Source organism: Ranitomeya variabilis, chromosome 1 (assembly GCF_051348905.1).
Source record: "Ranitomeya variabilis isolate aRanVar5 chromosome 1, aRanVar5.hap1, whole genome shotgun sequence".
In the NCBI taxonomy this organism is placed as follows: domain Eukaryota; kingdom Metazoa; phylum Chordata; class Amphibia; order Anura; family Dendrobatidae; genus Ranitomeya; species Ranitomeya variabilis.
This window is the reverse complement of record NC_135232.1, coordinates 772540325-772561212: the sequence shown is the minus strand read 5'-3', so window position 1 is coordinate 772561212 and position 20888 is coordinate 772540325. Positions and strand designations below refer to the sequence as shown.

Genomic DNA, 20888 nt, shown 5'->3' with positions numbered 1-20888 from the left:
TTGTGCCGCCTTCTACCACGTCATGGACGTCACTGTCTTTATTTCCACTCCTTGGGATGACAGTCCGGTATTGCCGAGTCCCTGTGCTGGGTTCTGCTTCCTGTAACCGATATAACAAACTCTCCTCCTCCCCGTAGTCCTGGTTTGTACAATACATGAACTGGATGTTAAGAATATTTTTCTCCCTCCATTTGAGGAGTTGCCTGGGTGATAAGACTTGGTGGGAATACGGTCTGTTGAGGCCCGAGCTGCCGGCCGGTCATCTGCTCTGCAGTCACCGTCTACCCCTGGTCATCCTCAGCCCTAACAAAGCTTCTCCTCTGTCCTCTCCTGCTTCTATGTGGTAACATAATAAAATAATACAGGAATATCTAACAATCATGGATTATTTGGTAAATCTAGACCCCACACTTTTACACCACAGGCTGAACAGATCTGAAATCAATATTTTTGAACTGACACTGTAATAGTTTTATTTTTTAAAATATGATCCCATCATGATCCCAGCTTGTATTTTGGTACAGATGTGAATAGTAGCATAGCAGGCACATGTGCAGTTTTGAAATTTTTAAATTAAACGTTTTTTTTCGGAAATGCGTTTTAAAGTTTTGCGCCTGTGATCGCATAGGTAAATTATTATCAAAGATACTCTTGTGACATATCTGGTGAAAGCCTGTACTGTTCTGAGTAGAATGGTGTTTATTTTGTTTCTCTATCTCTTTTCTAGCCTGAGTTATGGGGAGAAATGTAAAGGCAGGCAACACCGAAATTCGCACTTTTTCCGAACTTTGAAAATCAAAAAAAAAAAAAAAAAAAAATCTAGAATTTTTTTTCCTTCGCATTTTGCATTCTCTGACACACTATTACCAAATAACAAAATCTCAAAAGAATTAAAAATATAGTGGTAAAAATCATTGGTTCACTTGACATGGAATGACCCCAACGTTAATCACAACTAATATCCCATGGAGGTCTGGCGTTGGAGTGATGCTCAAAATCAAAGTGGAAAATGACGTTACAGGCTGATCCAACTTCAGTGGAAATGCCTCAAGACAAGGAAATTATGCTCAGTAGTGTGTGTGTGGCCTCCACGTGCCTGTATGACCTCCCTACAATGCCTGGGCATGCTCCTGATGAGGCGGCGGATGGTCTCCTGGGGGATCTCCTCCCAGACCTGGACTAAAGCATCTGCCAACTCCTGGACAGTCTGTGGTGCAACGTGACGTTGGTGTATGGAGCGAGACATGATGTCTCAGATGTATTCAATCGGATTCAGGTCTGGGGAACGGGCAGGCCAGTCCATAGCTTCAATGCCTTCATCTTGCAGGAACTGCTGACACACTCCAGCCACATGAGGTCTGGCATTGTCCTGCATTAGGAGGAACCCAGGGCCAACCGCACCAGCATATGGTCACACAAGGGGTCTGAGGATCTCATCTTGGTACCTAATGGCAGTCAGGCTACCTCTGGTCAGCACATGGAGGGCTGTGCGGCCCTCCAAAGAAATGCCACCCCGCACCATTACTGACCCACTGCCAAACCGGTCATGCTGAAGGATATTGCAGGCAGCAGATCACTTTCCACGGCATCTCCAGACTCTGTCACGTCTGTCACATGTGCTCAGTGTGAACCTGCTTTCATCTGTGAAGAGTACAGGGCGCCAGTGGCGAATTTGCCAATCCTGATGTTCTGTCGCAAATGCCTAGCATCCTGCATTAGTGTTTGGCTGTGAGCACAACCCCCATCTGTGGACGTCGGGCACTTAGACCACTTAGATCATCCTCTAACCATTTGTGCAGATACATGCACATTTGTGGCGTGCTGGAGGTCATTTTGCGGGGCTCTGGCAGTGCTCCTCCTGTTCCTCCTTGCACAAAGGCTGAGGTAGCGGTCCTGCTGCTGGATTGTTGCCCTCCTATGGCCCCCTCCACGTCTCCTGGTGTACTGGCCTGTCTCCTGGTAGCGCCTCCAGCCTCTGGACACTACGCTGACAGACACTGCAAACCTTTTTGCCACAGCTCGCATTGATGTGTCATCCTGGATGAGCTGCACTACCTGAGCCACTTGTGTGGGTTGTAGAGTCCGTCTCATGCTACCACGAGTGTGAAAGCACAACCAACATTCAAAAGTGACCAAAACAGCCAGTTAGCATTGGTTCTGAGATGTGTTCTGTGGTCCCCACCTGCAGAACCACTCCTTTGAGTCTGTCTTGATAATTGCCAATAATTTTCATCTGTTGTCTATTCCATTTGCACAACAGCATGTGAAATTGATTGTCAAACAGTGTTGCTTCCTAAGTGGACAGTTTGATTTCACAGAAGTTTGATTTAAGTGTTCCCTTTATTTTTTTGAGCAGTGTATGTATGCCTTGTCCTATGGCTATGCCATACATGTTTGAGATGAGAATACCCTTTTAACTAGTCAAACCTGAACTTCCTTTTAGAGGCTTTGAAATAAAAGCCTGCAGTGAGTACCATTTTCCTTTTGGTGTACATTTTTTTTTTCTGAGGTCTATTCCTGCACCATTTTTTATGAGCAACCTTTTATTCTAACAGAACCGTTCCACACAGAGCCTACCAGAAGTAATTACACCTGTGGAAGAGCCAGAAGAGCTTAGGAAAATGGAAGGACCAGATGAAAGAATTGAGGAAGAACCAGAGAAGGTCATTATTGTCACATTCTATTTTGTATTACATAACATCTGTTTTGACAAAGATTATAACCGTGAGTTACGGAAAAAAAGTTTAGATTACTGTATTGGTATGTGCATACGTGTTGGATAGGCTGCAGAATTTTGAAACATTTTCAAGGTGGCAAAATCCATGCTATTAGTCTGGACCTGGCTTCATTTGGGGATGTCCCATATTGTAAAAATCCATTGCTGATGTTGAATATAGTATGATGCGATCAAATTGCTATACTCTAGTCTAACTGTTTTGGCAGAAATCTCATCGACACAAGAAAAAACACAAGAAGGAAAAAGATGATCCAAAGGAGGATAAGAAATCTCGGAAGAAGAAACATCACCGTCATCATCATCATCACAATGAATCTCATGTGGACGATCATTCTGAATCTGTTCATAATGGGACATTAGATGAAGAAGAGCCTCTTCCAGTAAGAAAATAAGGACAAATAGAGTAACATAAAATGGTATTCTACTTATTAGGGAATGTGCACACAGAATTTTCAACTTGAAAGTTTGCTTTTGAAACTCCTTTTCATTACAAAACCACGTTGCTACATGTTTATTTTTTTGAGTGTTTTTTTTTTCTTTTTCCGCTTCTCACTTTTTTTCAACCAGGTGTTTTTCAAAAGGTATGCCACTTATTTGTTGTCTCCTGATTGGACAGAGCCTATTTCAAAGCGAAGGCTGCAAAGAACGCTTCAGGAAACATTCTCTAAAAACTCAACAAATGACTGCTTCCTGAAGCAGATTCCAAACTTGTTAACTTTGTGTGCACGGACCCTTAATATATAGCTGTTGCTTTTACAATGTTGCAGGGGTTGGTTACAATGCTTTTGGTAGTGTTTTTTTAAACTTTTTTTATTTTTGCTTTTTTCATAGCCAATGTCCAGTTACCAGCTTTTGGCTGAAAACAAATTTATTAAGATGGTGAGTAAATAGTCATGAAATCTGTAGTTAACTTAATTAATGATTTTTGTATGTTACCTTACATGTATCAGTCAAAAGTATCTATGTGAGCATGACATGTCACCAATAACAATGTCCCCAATATCAAAGAGCCAAAGCTAATATGGCACAGCAGTGTGCCCTAATGTATATTATAGCAATGTCTATGTTATATTATGTCTGTTATATTTAGTACTGAAAGTGTACTAGCATTTATTGTCAGAGAAATCAAATCCGAGCAATGAACACTTTTCATTCCCGTAAATGCTGTCCCTGATATTTACCTTTATGGAATATTGTAAAATTATACTTGACTTGTACATTCTCATTATTCGGGACAAAGGGTGCACTGGTGTTTTATTTTTCACATTTTGAACTTTTTCTTTATAACAGATGTATGACATTCAAGGGGATTTGCAGAAGGAGAGTCAGGTCACCGTCTCCATCATCTTAGAAAACCAGAGTCAAAGCTTTCTTAAAAATATGGAGCTGAATGTTTTAGACTCCTTAAATACCAAAATGCAGAGGCCTGAAGGATCTTCTGTACATGATGGAATACCGATTCCATTCCAGTTACCTCCAGGTGAGTTTGCGTCTTGTAATTCTTTAGACACAAACTGCTTGTTATTTTTCAAAATGAGTGTCTTAGAGTTGTTTCCCTTCTGTGGTCAGTGGGGATCCACCACCACCAATCCCAAGGGTGAAAAGGGGGCCTTGGTCCTCTGCTAAAGAGGTGTCGCTTTATCCAAAATTAAGAGAGACCTCAGTGGATGATACCTTTTGAGGATTCTCAGTTTTTACAAAGTTTCTATCTACAGGCTAACACAGTACAAATATCCATTTCCATGTTTTATTCAGGCATTTCTAATGAAGCTCAGTTTGTGTTCACTATCCAAAGTATTGTAATGCCCCAGAAACTGAAAGGAACGCTGGCATTCATAGTAAAGGTGAGCTCTACGTGATTTTTCAATAACATTTGCTATGTTTTACGACTTAAGGCAACACCACAGATAAATATTTTGAGGAGAAACTATTTCTCGGAACAACCATTTTGACAATGAAACTTTTTAGATGGCCTAAAAAGAGGGATTTTTGGTTCTTACCGTAAAATCTCTTTCTTGGAGCCTTCATTGGGGGACACAGGTAACCATGGGTGTATGCTGCTGTCACTAGGAGGCTGACACTATGCAAATAAAGAAGTAGTAGCTCCTCCCTGGCAGTATACACCCTCCGACAGGCACCAGGCAACTCAGTTGGTGCAAAAGCAGTAGTAGGAACAGGTAATATAAAACTCAACCTATGTACCAACCCACAACAACGGCACGTTAGCCAACACGGTACAGCTTCAAGGGAGGGTGCTGTGTCAACCAGTGAAGGCTCCAAGAAAGATTTTACGGTAAGAACCAAAAATCCCTCTTTCTTTCTCGCCTCATTGGGGGACACAGGTAACCATGGGACGTCCAAAAGCAGTCCCTAGGGCGGGTATTCTGCAGAAAAAGAGGAGTTAGGTCGGCCGGTCAGAAACCGCCGCCTGCAGTATCCTCCTACCCAGGCTTGCGTCCACAGAAGCCTGAGTATGCACCTTGTAGAATTTGACAAAGGTGTGAATGGATGACCACGTTGCAGCATTGCAAACCTGCGAGGCTGAAGCTTGGTGACGAACTGCCCAGGAAGCTCCCACAGCCCGGGTAGTGTGAGCCTTTACCCCCGAAGGGGGCCGTTTGTCTTGAACACGGTGTGCCTCCAGAACCGCCGAACGGATCCAACGAGCAATTGTGGACTTGGAGGCGGGGAGTCCCTTTCGACGCCCATCCGAGACTACGAACAGAGGATCGGCCTGACGAAAAGAGGCAGTTCTGGCGAGGTAAATTCGGATAGCCCTGACCACATCCAACCTGTGAAGAGATTTCTCCAGGGGATGAACCGGGGAATGGCAAAAGGAAGGGAGGACAATGTCCTCATTGATGTGAAAAGATGAGACAACCTTTGGTAAAAAGGAAGGAACCGGACGAAGAACCACCTTGTCCTGATGCAGGACTAGAAAGGGAGAACGACAGGATAATGCCGCCAGCTCTGACACCCTTCTAATGGAGGTGATGGCGACCAAAAAGGCTACCTTCCAGGATAGAAGCGAGAAGGAAACGTCCTGAAGCGGTTCAAAGGGGGCACGCTGGAGGGCGTCTAAGACGAGGCTGAGATCCCAAGGCTCGACAGGAGAACGATAAAGGGGAGCTATATGAGCGACCCCCTGGATGAAGGTCCTCACCTGAGGCAGGGAAGCCAGGTCTCTTTGAAAAAGAATAGACAGAGCAGAAATCTGACCCTTCAAGGTGCTAAGGGAAAGACCCGCATCTAGGCCCGTTTGAAGGAAGCTGAGAAGGGAAGGAAGGGAAAAGGTCATAGGAAACAGATTGTTGTCCTGACACCACCGGAAAAAGGCCTTCCAACATCTGTGGTAAATACGCGAAGAAGCCGGTTTTCTCGGTCTTATCATAGTCTGGATGACGCTATGAGAAAAACCCGCGTTCTTCAGGACCGCGGCCTCAACGGCCATACCGTTAAATTCAGAGACCGAGAATTCGGGTGGAAGGAGGGGCCCCTGCGAAAGAAGGTCCGGAAGATCCGGAAGCCTCCATGGAACGTCCGATAGCATATTCACCAGTTCCGCATACCAGGCCCAGCGAGGCCAATCTGGAGCTACCAAAAGTATGGGGACCCCTTCTGTCTTGATCTTCTTTACGACCCTTGGGATCAAGGGGAGGGGCGGAAACAGATAGGGCATCTGGAACTGGGCCCACGAGATCACGAGAGCATCTCATCCGACGGCCATCGGATCCCGAGACCTGGAGACGTACTGGGGAACCTTGCGGTTTGCCTGGGAGGCCATCAAGTCGACGTCTGGAACGCCCCACCGCTGGCAAATCTGGCTGAAGACTGCGGGAAGAAGAGACCACTCGCCTGCCACGATGCCCTGGCGACTTAGGAAGTCGGCTTCCCAATTGTCCACCTCTGGGATGTGGACGGCTGACAGAGAGGGAACGTGACCCTCCGCCCAACGGAGAATTTTTGCCACTTCCGACATGACTTGACTGCTGCGAGTCCCTCCCTGGTGGTTTATGTAAGCCACGGCTGTGGCGTTGTCCGACTGGACGCGGACCGGCTTTCTCGATAGGAGGGACTGCCAGCAGACGAGGGCTAGGTAGATGGCTCTGATTTCCAAGAGGTCGATAGGGAGGCACGCCTCCTGAGCAGTCCAGCGGCCCTGCGCTGTGAGGTGGAGAGACCGCTCCCCAACCCTGGAGACTGGCATCGGTGGTGATCACCTGCCAGCGGGGAGGGAGAAATGACCTCCCGCGCAGAATGGAGGAGGACAGAGTCCACCACGAGAGAGACTGCTTCACCTTGGAAGAGAGGCGAAACGGTCCAGGGAAAGAGGGTTCCTGTCCCAGGCAGACAGAAGGGCCAGCTGGAGGGGACGAGAGTGGAACTGCGCATAGGGGACCGCTTCCATAGAAGCGACCATTTTCCCCAGAACCCTCATGGCGAGACGGAGGGACAGAGGGTTCGGGCCTTTTAGTGCTCTGACACCCTGACGAAGAGAAAGAAACTTCTCCTTGGGAAGGAAGACCTGAGCCCGAAAGGTGTCGAATTCCATGCCTAGGAACTCCAGACGCTGGGTTGGAATCAAGGAAGACTTCTGGTAGTTGATTATCAAGCCGAGGCGAACCAGCGTGTCCAGAGTAAGCTGGAGGCTCTGGCTGCAATCTCGACGGGATGAGCCCTTGATCAAGAGGTCGTTGAGATATGGGATTACCAGAATCCCTTTTGAACGCAGAATGGCCATGACAGCTGCCATGACCTTCGTAAAGACCCTGGGAGCAGACGCCAGCCTGAAAGGGAGGGCCGTGAACTGGTAATGACGCTCTTGGATCGCGAACCGGAGGAACCTCTGATGCTGTACGCATCCCGAATGTCCACTGAGCACAGAAACACTCCCGGTTCCATGGACGCGATCACCGAGCGCAGAGATTCCATTCTGAACTGCCGAATCCGAAGATGGCGGTTCAATCGCTTGAGATCCAAAAGCGGACGGAGAGAGCCGTCCTTTTTTGGAACCACGAACAGGTTTGAGTAAAAACCCGAAAACCGCTCGCGAAAGGGCACCGGTACTACGACTCCCGAGGCGAGGAGCGAATCGACGGCCTGGAGAAGCCCTGGGAGATGAGAGGGCTGTGTGGGAGGGTGAGAGAGGAGGAAACTACTTCCTGGGGGCGAAGAAAATTCTATTTTGTACCCTGACCCAGGCGTCGTCGACAACTGAAAGCCAAACCTCTGAAAACAGAAGAAGGCGGCCTCCCACCCTGGAAGGATTTCCAGGTGGGGGCGACCCGTCATTTATTAGAAAACCTGTGGCCCCGAGATCCAGATGATTTTGCGGGGTGGCTCTTAGCTCTACAGCTCAGCGGAGGCCTGAAAGAATGTTTACTTCGGTCCCCTTGTGAGGAGGAACGGTCCTGGTTGGGGTTTCCTGAGGAGGTAAAGGACTGGGGACCCCTCCTGTTGAAGGGACGCTTCGGATTGGACTGGGGTAAAGGTACTCTTACCACCAGTAGCGTCCGAGATCATTTGATCTAGCTGCGTGCCAAAGAGTCTGGAACCCTGGAAGGGCAGACCAGTGAGCGATTTCTTAGAGGCGGGATCAGCGTTCCACGCCTTTAGCCAGAGAATCCGGCGAATGGCCACAATGTTGCCGTTAGCTCTGGTGTAGCAGGCTGCCGCATCAAGGGAGGCATTCATGAGGTATTTTCCTGCCATGGAAATCTGATCCGCCAAATCGGACAGTTCCTCAGCCAGAGCAGATGCCAAAATGCCCCTCCGCAGGGTTTTGAAACAGCCTTGGCTACCCATGACGAAGCGAAACTAGGGCAAAGGGAGGCTCCGGAAACCTCAAATGCCGATTTTGCTAGTGCCTCGATCTGTCTGTCCGTGGGGGTCCTTAAGGGAAGCTGCGTCTGGGATAGACAGAACTGTCTGTGAGGATAGCCTGGACACAGGCGGGTCGACTTTAGGAGACTCGGACCATTTGGAGACCAGGTCAGAGTGAAAAGGGTATAACACGTCTAGCCGTTTCCTGCCAGGGAAACGCTTACCAGGGTTTTCCCAGTGAGTGAGGTAGTGTTGTCAAACTCCTTGTGATTAGGAAAAACCCTAGAGGGACGTTTAGTCCGTTTAAACGCAACGGAGACGTCCTGAGCGCTTGCCTCATCCTCCTTAAGATAAAGCGTCTGAATGATAGCTGAAATAAGGCTATCGACCATGTCCTGTGTTCCGGAAGTCTGATCTGCATCCGAGTCAGACCTGAGGTCCGCCTGTGAGGAAGGGGAACGGGCAGATAGGGGAATCCCGATGTGGTCCGGCAAACTGGAGGAAGATCTAGATAAGGTCCTCTTTCTGATTTTGTTGATTGAAGACTCCCTACCTGAAGATGAGGAACCATCAGGATCCCTGGTAGATAGAGGGTCCTGGAAGAAGTCCTCCTTCCCGCGCCACGAACTCTCCGGCGCAGAAGACGGCGTCGACCCCTAACCAGGGGGAGAAGGTCACTGGAAGTGACCGCCGTCTTCCTCTCAGCCCTCTCTGAGGAGAGGAATGAGGAGGGGAAACGGGCAGGACTGGCCACCGAGAAAAGCGTCACCCTGAACACCCGAATGGGTGACGGGGCGAAGTCCTGCCCAGCGGGTCCAAGAGGGTGCGATGTGGGTGAAACCACACTGCTCTCTTGGCCGCTCAAAGTGGGGAAAACGGTGAGAAAACTGCACTGTTACCCTGAAGAAAGTATCTGAAAAAGAAAGGGGAAATGATTAATAACAAACAACAAATCCCTGTAAAAGAAATACGGACCTGGGGTTAGATCCAGGTCCGCCTCCTACAGACACTAAGCAAAAACTGAGTTGCCTGGTGCCTGTCGGAGGGTGTATACTGCCGGGGAGGGGCTACTTCTTCTTTATTTGCATAGTGTCAGCCTCCTAGTGACAGCAGCATACACCCATGGTTACCTGTGTCCCCCAATGAGGAGAGAAAGAAAAGTATTTATCACCACATAGATAACATTCAACCTACAATTGGAGATGGGTCTCAACTTTGCATACCATACATGCTAACCTGTTATAGCTAATCCGTTTCTGAGAACCGATAATAAGTTATTTTTTTTTAATTTTAAGTTATCATTTTACTTTACTATGTTAAGCAGTTGGGTACTTTTCCCCATCTTCCTGTGCTTTGTCGATAACCGCAATCACTCTTGATGAACTGCTGCTTAACTCATTTGCTTGTTGAAGGGTTATTCAGTTTTGAAAAAGCTAAGTTATATGGTGACTTTTGGCCGGGTGACATGACTGAATAAGGATCACAGAGCAACTGCAAGTGATAGTGACCTGACCTGTGATCTGTCCCTAATGGATTCGTGTGCGACCCCACTGACTATCCTCATTTGTGATTGTGGTACACGCACAAGACACTGTAGCCCAGCCCTGATCATTTTGGAGTTCATTTCTAAAGACTTGCCTAGCAACATTTGAAGCAAAAGATTTGTAGACTTCAAATCTTCCTACTCATTTTGGGCCTGAGGTAACAACTCTTGGAGGGAAAAATGCATTATGATTTCCCTGACAAGTTATAATTGAGTGTGAACTGTAATAGTAGTCCTCCTATAGAAATTAGGGAGCTTTTTGGCCTTGCCTTTTGTTTCTGTAGTCGCTTAACACATATGGGGCATTTATTCAGCATTCTGGAATGCGGTAACAGGGCTGAAAGTTGCTGGCCATACTTTATATGGGGAAAACCTGGTGACCGGTTCAATTTAGTGAGTTGGGAACATTTCTTAACTTGTGTACGTTACCATCAGGAATGTACTTCAGACAGAGACTGGAGTAGCTTACCTGGCAATATTTGGGACAGGTGGCCTTAGTGAGGCCCTGTCCTGCCCACGCTGTGTTAAGTTTAGCTAAGCTGTTTGTAATTTTTTATTTATTCCTTTTAAGAATTACTCAAAAATTATACAACTAATGAAGTGTTGTACACCAGAGAAACGAACATAAATGCCTTCATGAATCTGTCACTTGGTATATGTATCTAGAATTTAAGGCCCGATTCATCAGTGTTTATGCCAGAAATTAAGAACTTACTAATTGCGGAAAAAACTCGAGCGTTTTTACGCCATGTCCCAGCTCCGTCTAATTGAGCAGATATGGGACAGGGCATGGCAAACAACCACCACAAATCTTACTTTGGTCACATTCTGGAGTAAGATTTGAGGCAAGACGCCTGCCGCTTTGCAGACTCACTGGAGTCATGAATCAAATTCCTATGACTCCAAGATGACCCCTCAAGACCAGCGTGAACAGTAGCGGTTTAGATGAATCAGGGCCTCAGTGTTGCAGTGATTTGTTTGAGTTGTATCAGTATTTTAAGTCCCATAATTCTAACTGAGTAGACATCATTGCACCCTGGTCAATTTCCGGGGATCTTTATATTATATTTCTTATTAATTTTTATAACTTCTTGTTCTCTAAAGCATTGCTTTTATTGACTATTTATTTATTTTTTTATTCTTGCTTCTATCTCAGGATGATGAAGGATCGTCTCATGAAAAGTTAGATTTCAAAATCAATTTCAGTTGTTCCTCCTATTTAATTATGACCCCTTGCTACAGGTATTTTGTTTTATAATGTTTACTTAACTTTTTGAATACCTTCCCTTATTGATCCTTTCACAAACATTTTTGATGTTGAAATGGACACACAATATGATAGTGACTGCGCAATAAAACTTGTTTTTTATTTCTCTTCTCCATTGCAGAGTTATTAGCAATCAAAGTCTTTAGTGCCTAATGTGTTAACCTTTATGTCCATGCTGGTGTTATTAGAAAGTTTTCACTGAGGGCGTTAACTTTTTCTCCATGTATGATGCTGACCAATCATAAGCAGGCAGCAGCATTCAGTAGGAAGAGCAGGTTTCTCAGTGTGTGAGATGTAAGGATACAACCATGATCTCCTGCATGAGTAGAGAAATCCTGGGCATAGAGCACAGATGACTTAACACCTTTCAGCTAAAGTGGGGGGATGGGCAGCATAGCTGAATTTAGCTGTGTCACATTACAAACCCTTCTATTAGCTCTCCTAGCCTCATAGCACTGCCACCTCTGCTGTACTGCCCTTCCTCCACACTGCCTGTGTCAGTATCACACTTATGTCTGTTGTGCTCACAGCATTGTGTACATTTTACTGTAAGAGCTCATGCAGACGTCTGTGGATCTCTGTCCGCTCACAGCCTGCAATTCACTGAGTTGCCGTGAATCTCCTGACCAGAGTTGCAGCCTCATAGAAATAAACGAACCTGTCATGCTCCTGTTGGGAATTCCGTGGCCATTCCGTGATTGAACCAAGATTCATGAACGTTTGCATGGGTCCTAAGAAATGAAGCTGTGTTTTTATCAGACTGCATGTGCTAATATATTGTCTTTATCCATCAGTGATGCTTTCGCTAAACTGTTGGAATCAGGAGACCTTAAAATGAGTTCCTTGAAAGTGGAAAATACAAGTCTGTCTTTTCATCATCTGTTAGCAAAAATTTGCTTTTATCACCATTTTACAGGTGGGTGATCACAAACGTAGTAGTAAAAAGTGTACAAAATAACTTTGCCAATTGGAGCAGAATTTCATGTCCTATCCCTTTCTTTCCCAGTGGTTGAGCGAGTTGATTCATGCGCATCCATGTACAGCCGATCCATCCAGGGACACCACACTTGTCTACTGGTGAAAATGGTAAGTACAATACTCCCCAAAACCTACAAATTAGGAGAAAAACATTCAAACGTATTTATTGACTGTCTCTGGAAGGAGCTACTGCAAACTGTAACTTTTATCTGAATCTGTATTGTCTTTGTACAGATGACAACATACTAATTTTTCCTATGTGATGTTCATTGTTTCCATCCTATTAAACGTCTAAATCTTTTTTCATTACAAAGGGTGACAAGTCTATATGTATTGATGGAAAATGCAATGAAGCGGCTCTCCTCAGCAGCCTTCTCAATGAGATCAAAGCAACACTGTCAGAATCTTGAACAAGAAGAGGGAAACCTTACCTCTCCTTTTTACCCCACCTCCTCTCTGCTCCTCCTTCAAGGTGCACTCAGACAGAACTGAAAGTGAAAACTGGTACACAACCGAACCGCATGTCCAAGTCCATCATGGTCGCAGGAGGCCCAATTTTACTGTCCTCTGAAAGTGTATATTTTTTATTATGCTTAATTTTATTAGTAAATTCTGGCCTCAGTTTTTTTCTAAATATTATTTTGCAATATCAGTGCAGGAGTTGACATCACAAATTCATTTATACTGCCAAGATGGTGGGTAGTAAGCTGATAATGAATCTAGTTGCATTTTTCTGCCACTTGGTTTATTTTACCTCTGATTCCACCAATGTTACATTATGAAGAAACCTATTTGGAACTATTGCTGCGGCTTGCACTGTATCTATATAGGAGATTATGGGGCTAGCCATTGTAACAGTATTGAGTTGCGTACAATGGCTGTCCAGCATTAGGATATGGGTGATAAAACTAACTCTTATGCCTTGTTAGCAGTTATGCATGAACGGTCGTTCAGAACAGCAAAATACGTCAGTCTTGGTCTCTTGATTTAGCTCAATATCGGTCTCACATAGAATCATGTTTTCAGACATAGATCTCTATCTAGGTATATAATTTTTTTGAGGGGCCAGCAACACATTCCTGAGCAGAAACTCTAAAAAGAAACTGGAAATTCCATATTTTGTTCATCTAGTGTGTCCTGTGTGTTTGTGTGTCCTTTTGTTTCCTTTTTGCCCTATTGTGTGTTCTTACTCATTTTGGTTATGACTCTACAGTAGTTCTCCTGACACGTGGTCCAAAATGTGTGCTGTACAGCCCGTCTGACTACATGGAAATTCAATAACTGTTTTTACCTTAACAATCTATATATCATACTTCTATTATACATATTCCTAAAGATTAAAAGGTGTTATTACTCACAAATCACGTGAGAACCTTGTAAAATAACTGGTGGTGCCTTAATATAACTTCCTGACGTAGGCAAGTGCGTAAAAAATATGTATAATTGTCAGAGAAGATGATTCTTCTACTGGAAAGGACTGCAACATTATTAAGATACAGTACCACTTATTCATGTATAAATTTTATTTATGATACAGATAGAAAATGAAGAAATGCTTCTTATTGCTGTGCTTACAGCTTGTAACGTAAGTTTGGTCCTGTGAGACTTTTGGTCTTAGCAATCTGGAAATATGGTGTTACCTCCAAGTGGTGCATTTCCTCCTGATGCAAGTCTTTGAATCTGAAGAGGAATCCAACTTGCCATTGCACCATTACAAACACTAAACCTGCTCTCTGTACCAAGCGTGATAAGGTGGGAACAGGGAAGCCACTTTCTCCGTTATGTTTTTAAGCCACGTTTAGCATTGATCCTTGTAGACCTGAGTATACAATCTCTGAACGTGTCTGTAAAATATTTCCCAGGTCATAAGGAAGAGCATAGCAATTCGGCTTCCTAGAGTGGATACACCAGAGACGCTATTAGTCATCTGTTGTACAACATAGTAGCTGTTTTGATGCCTACAGTTTGTGTGTAGGTTTTCTATGTGCCCACATAATATATATTTGTGAAATTCTCCCAGTTACTTGTCACCTGCCCCTTTGCACTGCATATGGTGTGTTGTATGTCTGGGTTTTCCCCACCGTATTTCCTGGTCTCAGACATGCATTAAATAAATTTTGTCAAATATAACTTTCTTGGTTTTTTTGACCTCCAACCTCGCCCTCTAATATATCCGCATGTAGAACATCTTCTATCCAGATTCATGTTTGGTGATTCTTGAAGTTTTCAATCTGTATGTGTTAAATTTGCTATTCACATTCCCTTAAAGAGGGCAGAGAAAAGGTACCAGAAACGCTGCTGTAATTGTGTCAAGGTGATCCACAATAAAATATGGAAATGGTTATGAATTGGTGTTTAAAATTTGTCTCTTTATTGGTCATTTCTTTTTTTGTACATTTTTCTAACATCCAGGATGTAACCGCTTTTGAGTGTTGAGTTCGAGCTCCAATATCTGGTCACTGGATAATCAATCTATATGCTAGATTAGTGAGTTCAGAGGAAAATACATATGAATGTTGAGTATCACTTCATGGTCATTCAGATCATAACTTACAGAGAACCTCTCAGCTTGGTTTTTGTAATGCACAGTAAATACATAACTTTAATTGGGCTGTAATACTGATTACATTGATACATTTGATGTCGAAATTTGCTTTCTGCTATTTAGATTTCAGTGCACAGGGGCTGGAGTGTACATAGGGTTTTTCTCCTTCGCCCATGACTGCACCACGGAGAGAGAGAGGGGATCTGCCCATCAGGGACAGGAAACCTACAGATAAAACGGTGGTACCTCTCTCCCACATCAGTTGGTTTCCCGTCCCTGACGGGGAACCTACAGTCGGCGTACAAGGAACATACCAGAGGATCGTCGTGGGATGTCCGGCCAGACCGATCCAGGCAGCGGGGGTTCCCTGTCTCGGCTGATGTAGTATCTTGAGGTGCCACCGCTGAGGTCAGTGGGCCTTTAGGGTGTGTGGGGTGCAGTCGGGCCCATTCTGTCTTGTAAACTGTGGTGTCTGTTCACATGGGATGCATTTTAATAGCGCTTGGCAGCCCGCTTGAGCTAATAGAAGGGTGTCACTGCTAGTCTGTTAACCTGGATGCTGTGCATTCCCATTGTGTGAACAGCGCCACATACAAGTCTCTTATGTGCAGTCATATGCCAGGCAGCCACCCCCTCCATTACAAGACCATACAAATAATACCCGGCCTATTTAAATGACACTTCCTTACGATTAATGAGAACACCAAAAAGAGAAAACCAACGGAAGCATATGTCAAAGGTATCCAAAATCAACAAAATTTTATTGAATGTTAAAAAAAACAATTGTTTTTTAATATATACAAAAATATTCTATACCGTCCTCTGGGGGATACACATACAAAATAGTACCGCAGGTGCAAAGCCAAATACAGCAACCATGCTATGTATTGGAGGAGTCAATATGCACAGAAACACCTAACACAATCAAGTAAATGGACAGAATGTATTACCATTGAGAATCAATCCAGACTATTGACCATATGTAACTTGTTAGTAGGGGTCACCACCCCTTACCATAGTATACATAGACCGATACTAAATACAGATAGACATAGGGTAAAGTGCTTAGTACTTTGTAAACTCATGAGTTCATGGCAGTAATACTAATAAGTCATAAAGGTGCAGTGCATAGGGGATTGGTAATCACACCATGCCCCATGTTAAACTCATATTGACAGTAAAGAAAAAATGGATGCAATACATAACCTGCACGTGCAGTCCTGAAGGCCCCAACGCGCGTTTCGCGTCTTGCTTCTTCCGGGGGGAGTGTACATGTGGTTGTTAATGTTGGGGCTTTTTATAGCCCTGTTTTTCATTAGTGGCAGCGGTGTTATAATGGCGCTGAGTAGTATTACAGCGCACGCGCAGATCAGCGTCCCACGCCACTACTCCGCTTCCCCGTCCGCCGCGTCAAGACGGGGGGCGGAGTCAGCGACGTCACAGGACGCGTCTCCACAGCGTCGCGGCAAACCCACAGCGATGGAGCGCGCACACCGCTCAGTAAGTGGTGACTGAGGGAAATGTTGTCATGGTAACTGGAAAACGGGGGTAGGGGGGAAAAAAAGGTATATCTTATGCTAACTACCTTTCCAAGTGAGAACTATATAAATCTAAGTAGGGTTATATGGACTTGGTATAAATCCATCAAATAAGAGGGCAGCACGTGCAGATCATGTACCACCCTAAAGTTTAATTCATTAAACTACTAAAAGAAGAGTGATTTGTGATAAATGCATTTTATAAAAACAGTAAAAGTGCTATATATTATTAAACAATCAGCCAACAAGTAATAATAAATAGAGCTGCTAGACAGTGATTACTGTGACACTACAGACTATGCCTCCAACCTAATTACAATACATATATAAAGTGACATGTGCTTTTTAATTGATGTAACTCATTATGTATCCATAAATTCATACTCACCTAAAATAGTGTTTAGTGTTACCACAGCTATGTACTAGACCACATAGTCCAATTCTTAATATTAACGATAAACAAATACTATCATACTAGTATGCTAGTGCTAAAGTGCTATACAAGAGTGACCTAAAAAATGGATCAAACTGCTAGACAGTGATTATTGTGAAATAAGGACTATACCTCAAAATTCACTACAACTCTTATACTATTTCAAAAGCACATGTCACTTTATATATCTCGTTATTCTTATATATAGCATCCATAAATGCTTGCTACCTAACTTAAAATGGTGCTCAGTGTTCACACATGCCGCCTACTTGTCCATATACTCCAATTATTAATATAAAAAATAAAACAATGTATAAACCCTATTATAATAGTATGTTAGGGGTCATTGCCTTCTCACTTAAAGTCTTTATATATAATGTTGATTTCCAGGTTCTTTAGAGAGTCCTAGCATCCTCCAACGATGATCCCACTCCAGATCCTCCGAGCCCCATCAGATATCCAGACCCTCCAGACATCCAGAACCGAAAACCACCAGTGGGTAAGTATATTCTAAAAAACTAAAAAGATTATGGTTAAAAACTAGCATTATACAATAATTAAATAACACACAAGCAATAAAAAACCCACAAAGTATTAAAATTAAAGAAAGGGGGCAAAGCTCAACTTTTCATTTAAACCCTTTGGATGAACACAGTCAATCTTTTTTATCCATCTGGTTTCCAGTTGTGCAAGGGTCTTCTTCCAATTTCCACCTCGTTGATCAATAAAGACTTTGTCAATTCCTGACACCATTAAGAGTTTGGCATTACAATCATGTACTTGCTTGAAGTGCCTAGGTATTGGTTTCAATTCCGCTATGTCAGTTGTCTCTCGTGCTACTTAGATTTATATAGTTCTCACTTGGAAAGGTAGTTAGCATAAGATATACCTTTTTTTCCCCCCTACCCCCGTTTTCCAGTTACCATGACAACATTTCCCTCAGTCACCACTTACTGAGCGGTGTGCGCGCGCCATCGCTGTGGGTTTGCTGCGTCGCTGTGGAGACGCGTCCTGTGACGTCGCTGACTCCGCCCCCCGTCTTGACGCGTCAGACGGGGAAGCGGAGTAGTGGCGTGGGACGCTGATCTGCGCGTGCGCTGTAATACTACTCAGCGATGCGAGCGCCATTATAACACCGCTGCCACTAATGGAAAAACAGGGCTATAAAAAGCCCCAACATTAACAACCACATGTACACTCCCCCCCGGAAGAAGCAAGACGCGAAACGCGCGTTGGGGCCTTCAGGACTGCACGTGCAGGTTATGTATTGCATCCATTTTTTCTTTACTGTCAATATGAGTTTAACATGGGGCATGGTGTGATTACCAATCCCCTATGCACTGCACCTTTATGACTTATGAGTTCATGGCAGTAATACTAATAAGTTTACAAAGTACTAAGCACTTTACCCTATGTCTATCTGTATTTAGTATCGGTCCATGTATACTATGGTAAGGGGTGGTGACCCCTACTAACAAGTTACATATGGTCAATAGTCTGGATTGATTCTCAATGGTAATACATTCTGTCCATTTACTTGATTGTGTTAGGTGTTTCTGTGCATATTGACTCCTCCAATACATAGCATGGTTGCTGTATTTGGCTTTGCACCTGCGGTTCTATTTTGTATGTGTATCCCCCAGAGGACGGTATAGAATATTTTTGTATATATTAAAAAACAATTGTCTTTTTTAACATTCAATAAAATTTTGCTGATTTTGGATACCTTTGACATATGCTTCCATTGGTTTTCTCTTTTTGGTGTTCTCACCCCCTCCATTAGTTTGGTAGGCTGTGAGTGGCTGCCTCATCGGTATTTCTGCACCTGTGTTGCCGCCATCTTAACCACATGGGTCCACTGATTCCTGATCGTCCATTTGTTTGGAGGCCTAGGCAGGTAAGCATCTATGCCTTTTTGCTATTTTTTTGAATGTTTGGAGGATCTCCGAATCCTCTTTTTGTTCTAGTATTGGTGTGTGGGGAGAGGCAGCAGAGAAGAGGATTGCTGCATGCTACCTTTCCAGGAATCTTCTTCAGGCCGTGTACAAGCACCCGACGAGGGGCTGGGACCGGCGGACACGCGCCTGGCACTTCCGGGAGTGGACGCGGCATGGGTTCGCCCCTATGGCGCAAATGGCGGCGGTGCATGACTGGGTAATTCGGTCAGGGCGTGCGAGTGGCTTGCCCCTAGGACATGGCGCCGTCGCAGTGCATGACTAGGTAATCCAGTCGGGGCGTGCGCGCGCCTCACCACCCGGTGAGGCAGCTATGGAGGCCGTTACAAAAATGCAAAAAAAGCAAGGATCATAATTTTGATAAAATTAACAAATTTATAAATATTGACAGTTAACCGTACAATATAGAATCATGGATTATAATAGTATTATTCGGCATGATATCAGAAACCACAGGCAGCTATTGCATAGCTATCAAATGGGAGCTCATGAGAGATGCGTGTGTTCATATATCAATATAATAATTATACTACATCCAATCATATGTTGTAAATGTGCTGAAAAGAAAAAAGGCAATAAAGGCTAATATAATGTATAGGCACTAGGAAAAAAGTTCTTTTGCTTATAGATAGTATTGCCCTAATACAGGATCATAAATGAATGCTAGTAAAAGTGCCCATATCCATCAATAGAATAATGTACCGGTGGTCATAATAAGTGGAATCAGCACTGCCAGAAAGAAAACGCCTGGAGGGCGCGCAGGCATCTTAGGCCTGTTTCACACTAGCGTCGTACGATGCATGTTGCAATGCGTCGTTTCCTCCATAGACTAACATTAGCGACGCATTGCCACACGTTGCAACCGTCGTGCGACGGTTGCGTCGGACCGTCGGCACAAAAAAAGTTGCATGTAACGGTTTTTGGTGCGTCGTGTCCAGCATTTCCGACCGCGCATGCGCGGCTGGAACTCCGCCCCCTCCTCCCTGGAGCTCACAATGGGGCAGCGGATGCGTGGAAAAACTGCATCCGCTGCCCCCGTTGTGCGGCGCTTTCACAGTATGCGTCGGTACGTCACAACGTCGCATTGCGACGTGCGTCGTACGACGCTAGTGTGAAAGTAGCCTTAGACAGTGCATTAGATGCGGGGGCCAGAAGCATGTTTAAATATAGGAAGCACTAAGGACACTGATTCTAAGGCCGGAGACACACTGGTGCGAGATACGGCCGAGTCTCGCTGGTTAAAAGCAAGCTGTGGCACCGGCACTCCGGAGCGGAGCGTGCAGCTCCATGTATTGCTATGCAGCTGCACGCTCCGCTCCGAAGTGCAAGTGCCACAGCTTGCTTTTAACCAGCGAGACTCGGCCGTATCTCGCACCAGTGTGTCTCCGGCCTAATAAGGGCTCTGGCAGGCTTCCCCATAGCCATGAGCGATCAGCATTTGGAAATGCAGACTGCAGGGCCGATCACCACAGCAGCAGCAGTGGCTGTCGCAGCAGAAAGAAAAACAAGCAGATCAAAGGGACCCTTCCCATCACCAGGAGCATGGTAACAATGGGAGCAGGCATTCGGGCAGATCATCCCAGCGCAGCAAGGACTCGTGTGGCGATGAGCGCAAATGAGAATCCATCTGAGTGGTTCCTGCTCCTAACCTGGTACCCCTTCTTCCGTCAGAATGGTAATTGATCTACGTGAATGTTCACCTTATAATTAGGGCCCCATGTTCCTTTCTCCCTTTAAGGAAGGGAAAGTACGGGCAAGACTAAGCACAGGACCTGTGCGCTCTGCACAGAAGTGTTGCCCACTATGTGGGAAAAAGACTCTGCAACTCCTGCATAGAGCAGACGATCTGTGAAGAGACCCCGAGATTTGCCTCAGTTCCTAGATCCCTAATAAAATTGCAGGTAGGAAATGCCCCTGAGGCCGGGTCTATTAGTGCAGAGAGTGAAGAAGGGACTCAAATCTATCCAGTTCATCATCCGGGGGTAGGAGTGGCCTCGGCTCCTTTCTTTTAGAGAAGACCGATAGCCTTGTCTAGGCGGCCAGGGCCACCTGGGGGCTGGTAAACCCTC

At 44.9% G+C, this 20888-nt stretch overlaps 1 protein-coding gene across 3 annotated transcripts in view; it reads left to right on the top strand.

Annotated features, from left to right (window-relative positions):
• AP3D1 (adaptor related protein complex 3 subunit delta 1) overlaps positions 1-14696 on the top strand; it is a 131438-nt gene extending 116742 nt beyond the window's left edge. For 2 of the 3 annotated variants that reach the window (XM_077271940.1, XM_077271939.1), the window contains exons 25-33: positions 2556-2663; positions 2944-3117; positions 3569-3616; positions 4028-4217; positions 4493-4581; positions 11260-11345; positions 12165-12286; positions 12377-12456; positions 12663-14696. In XM_077271940.1, coding sequence (XP_077128055.1) covers positions 2556-2663; positions 2944-3117; positions 3569-3616; positions 4028-4217; positions 4493-4581; positions 11260-11345; positions 12165-12286; positions 12377-12456; positions 12663-12758 — 993 coding nt within the window. In that variant the 3' untranslated portion in view covers positions 12759-14696. The remainder of the gene's footprint in view (positions 1-2555; positions 2664-2943; positions 3118-3568; positions 3617-4027; positions 4218-4492; positions 4582-11259; positions 11346-12164; positions 12287-12376; positions 12457-12662) is intronic. The other variant, XM_077271941.1, reaches the window with a different exon arrangement.
• The last annotated feature ends 6192 nt before the right edge of the window (positions 14697-20888 follow it).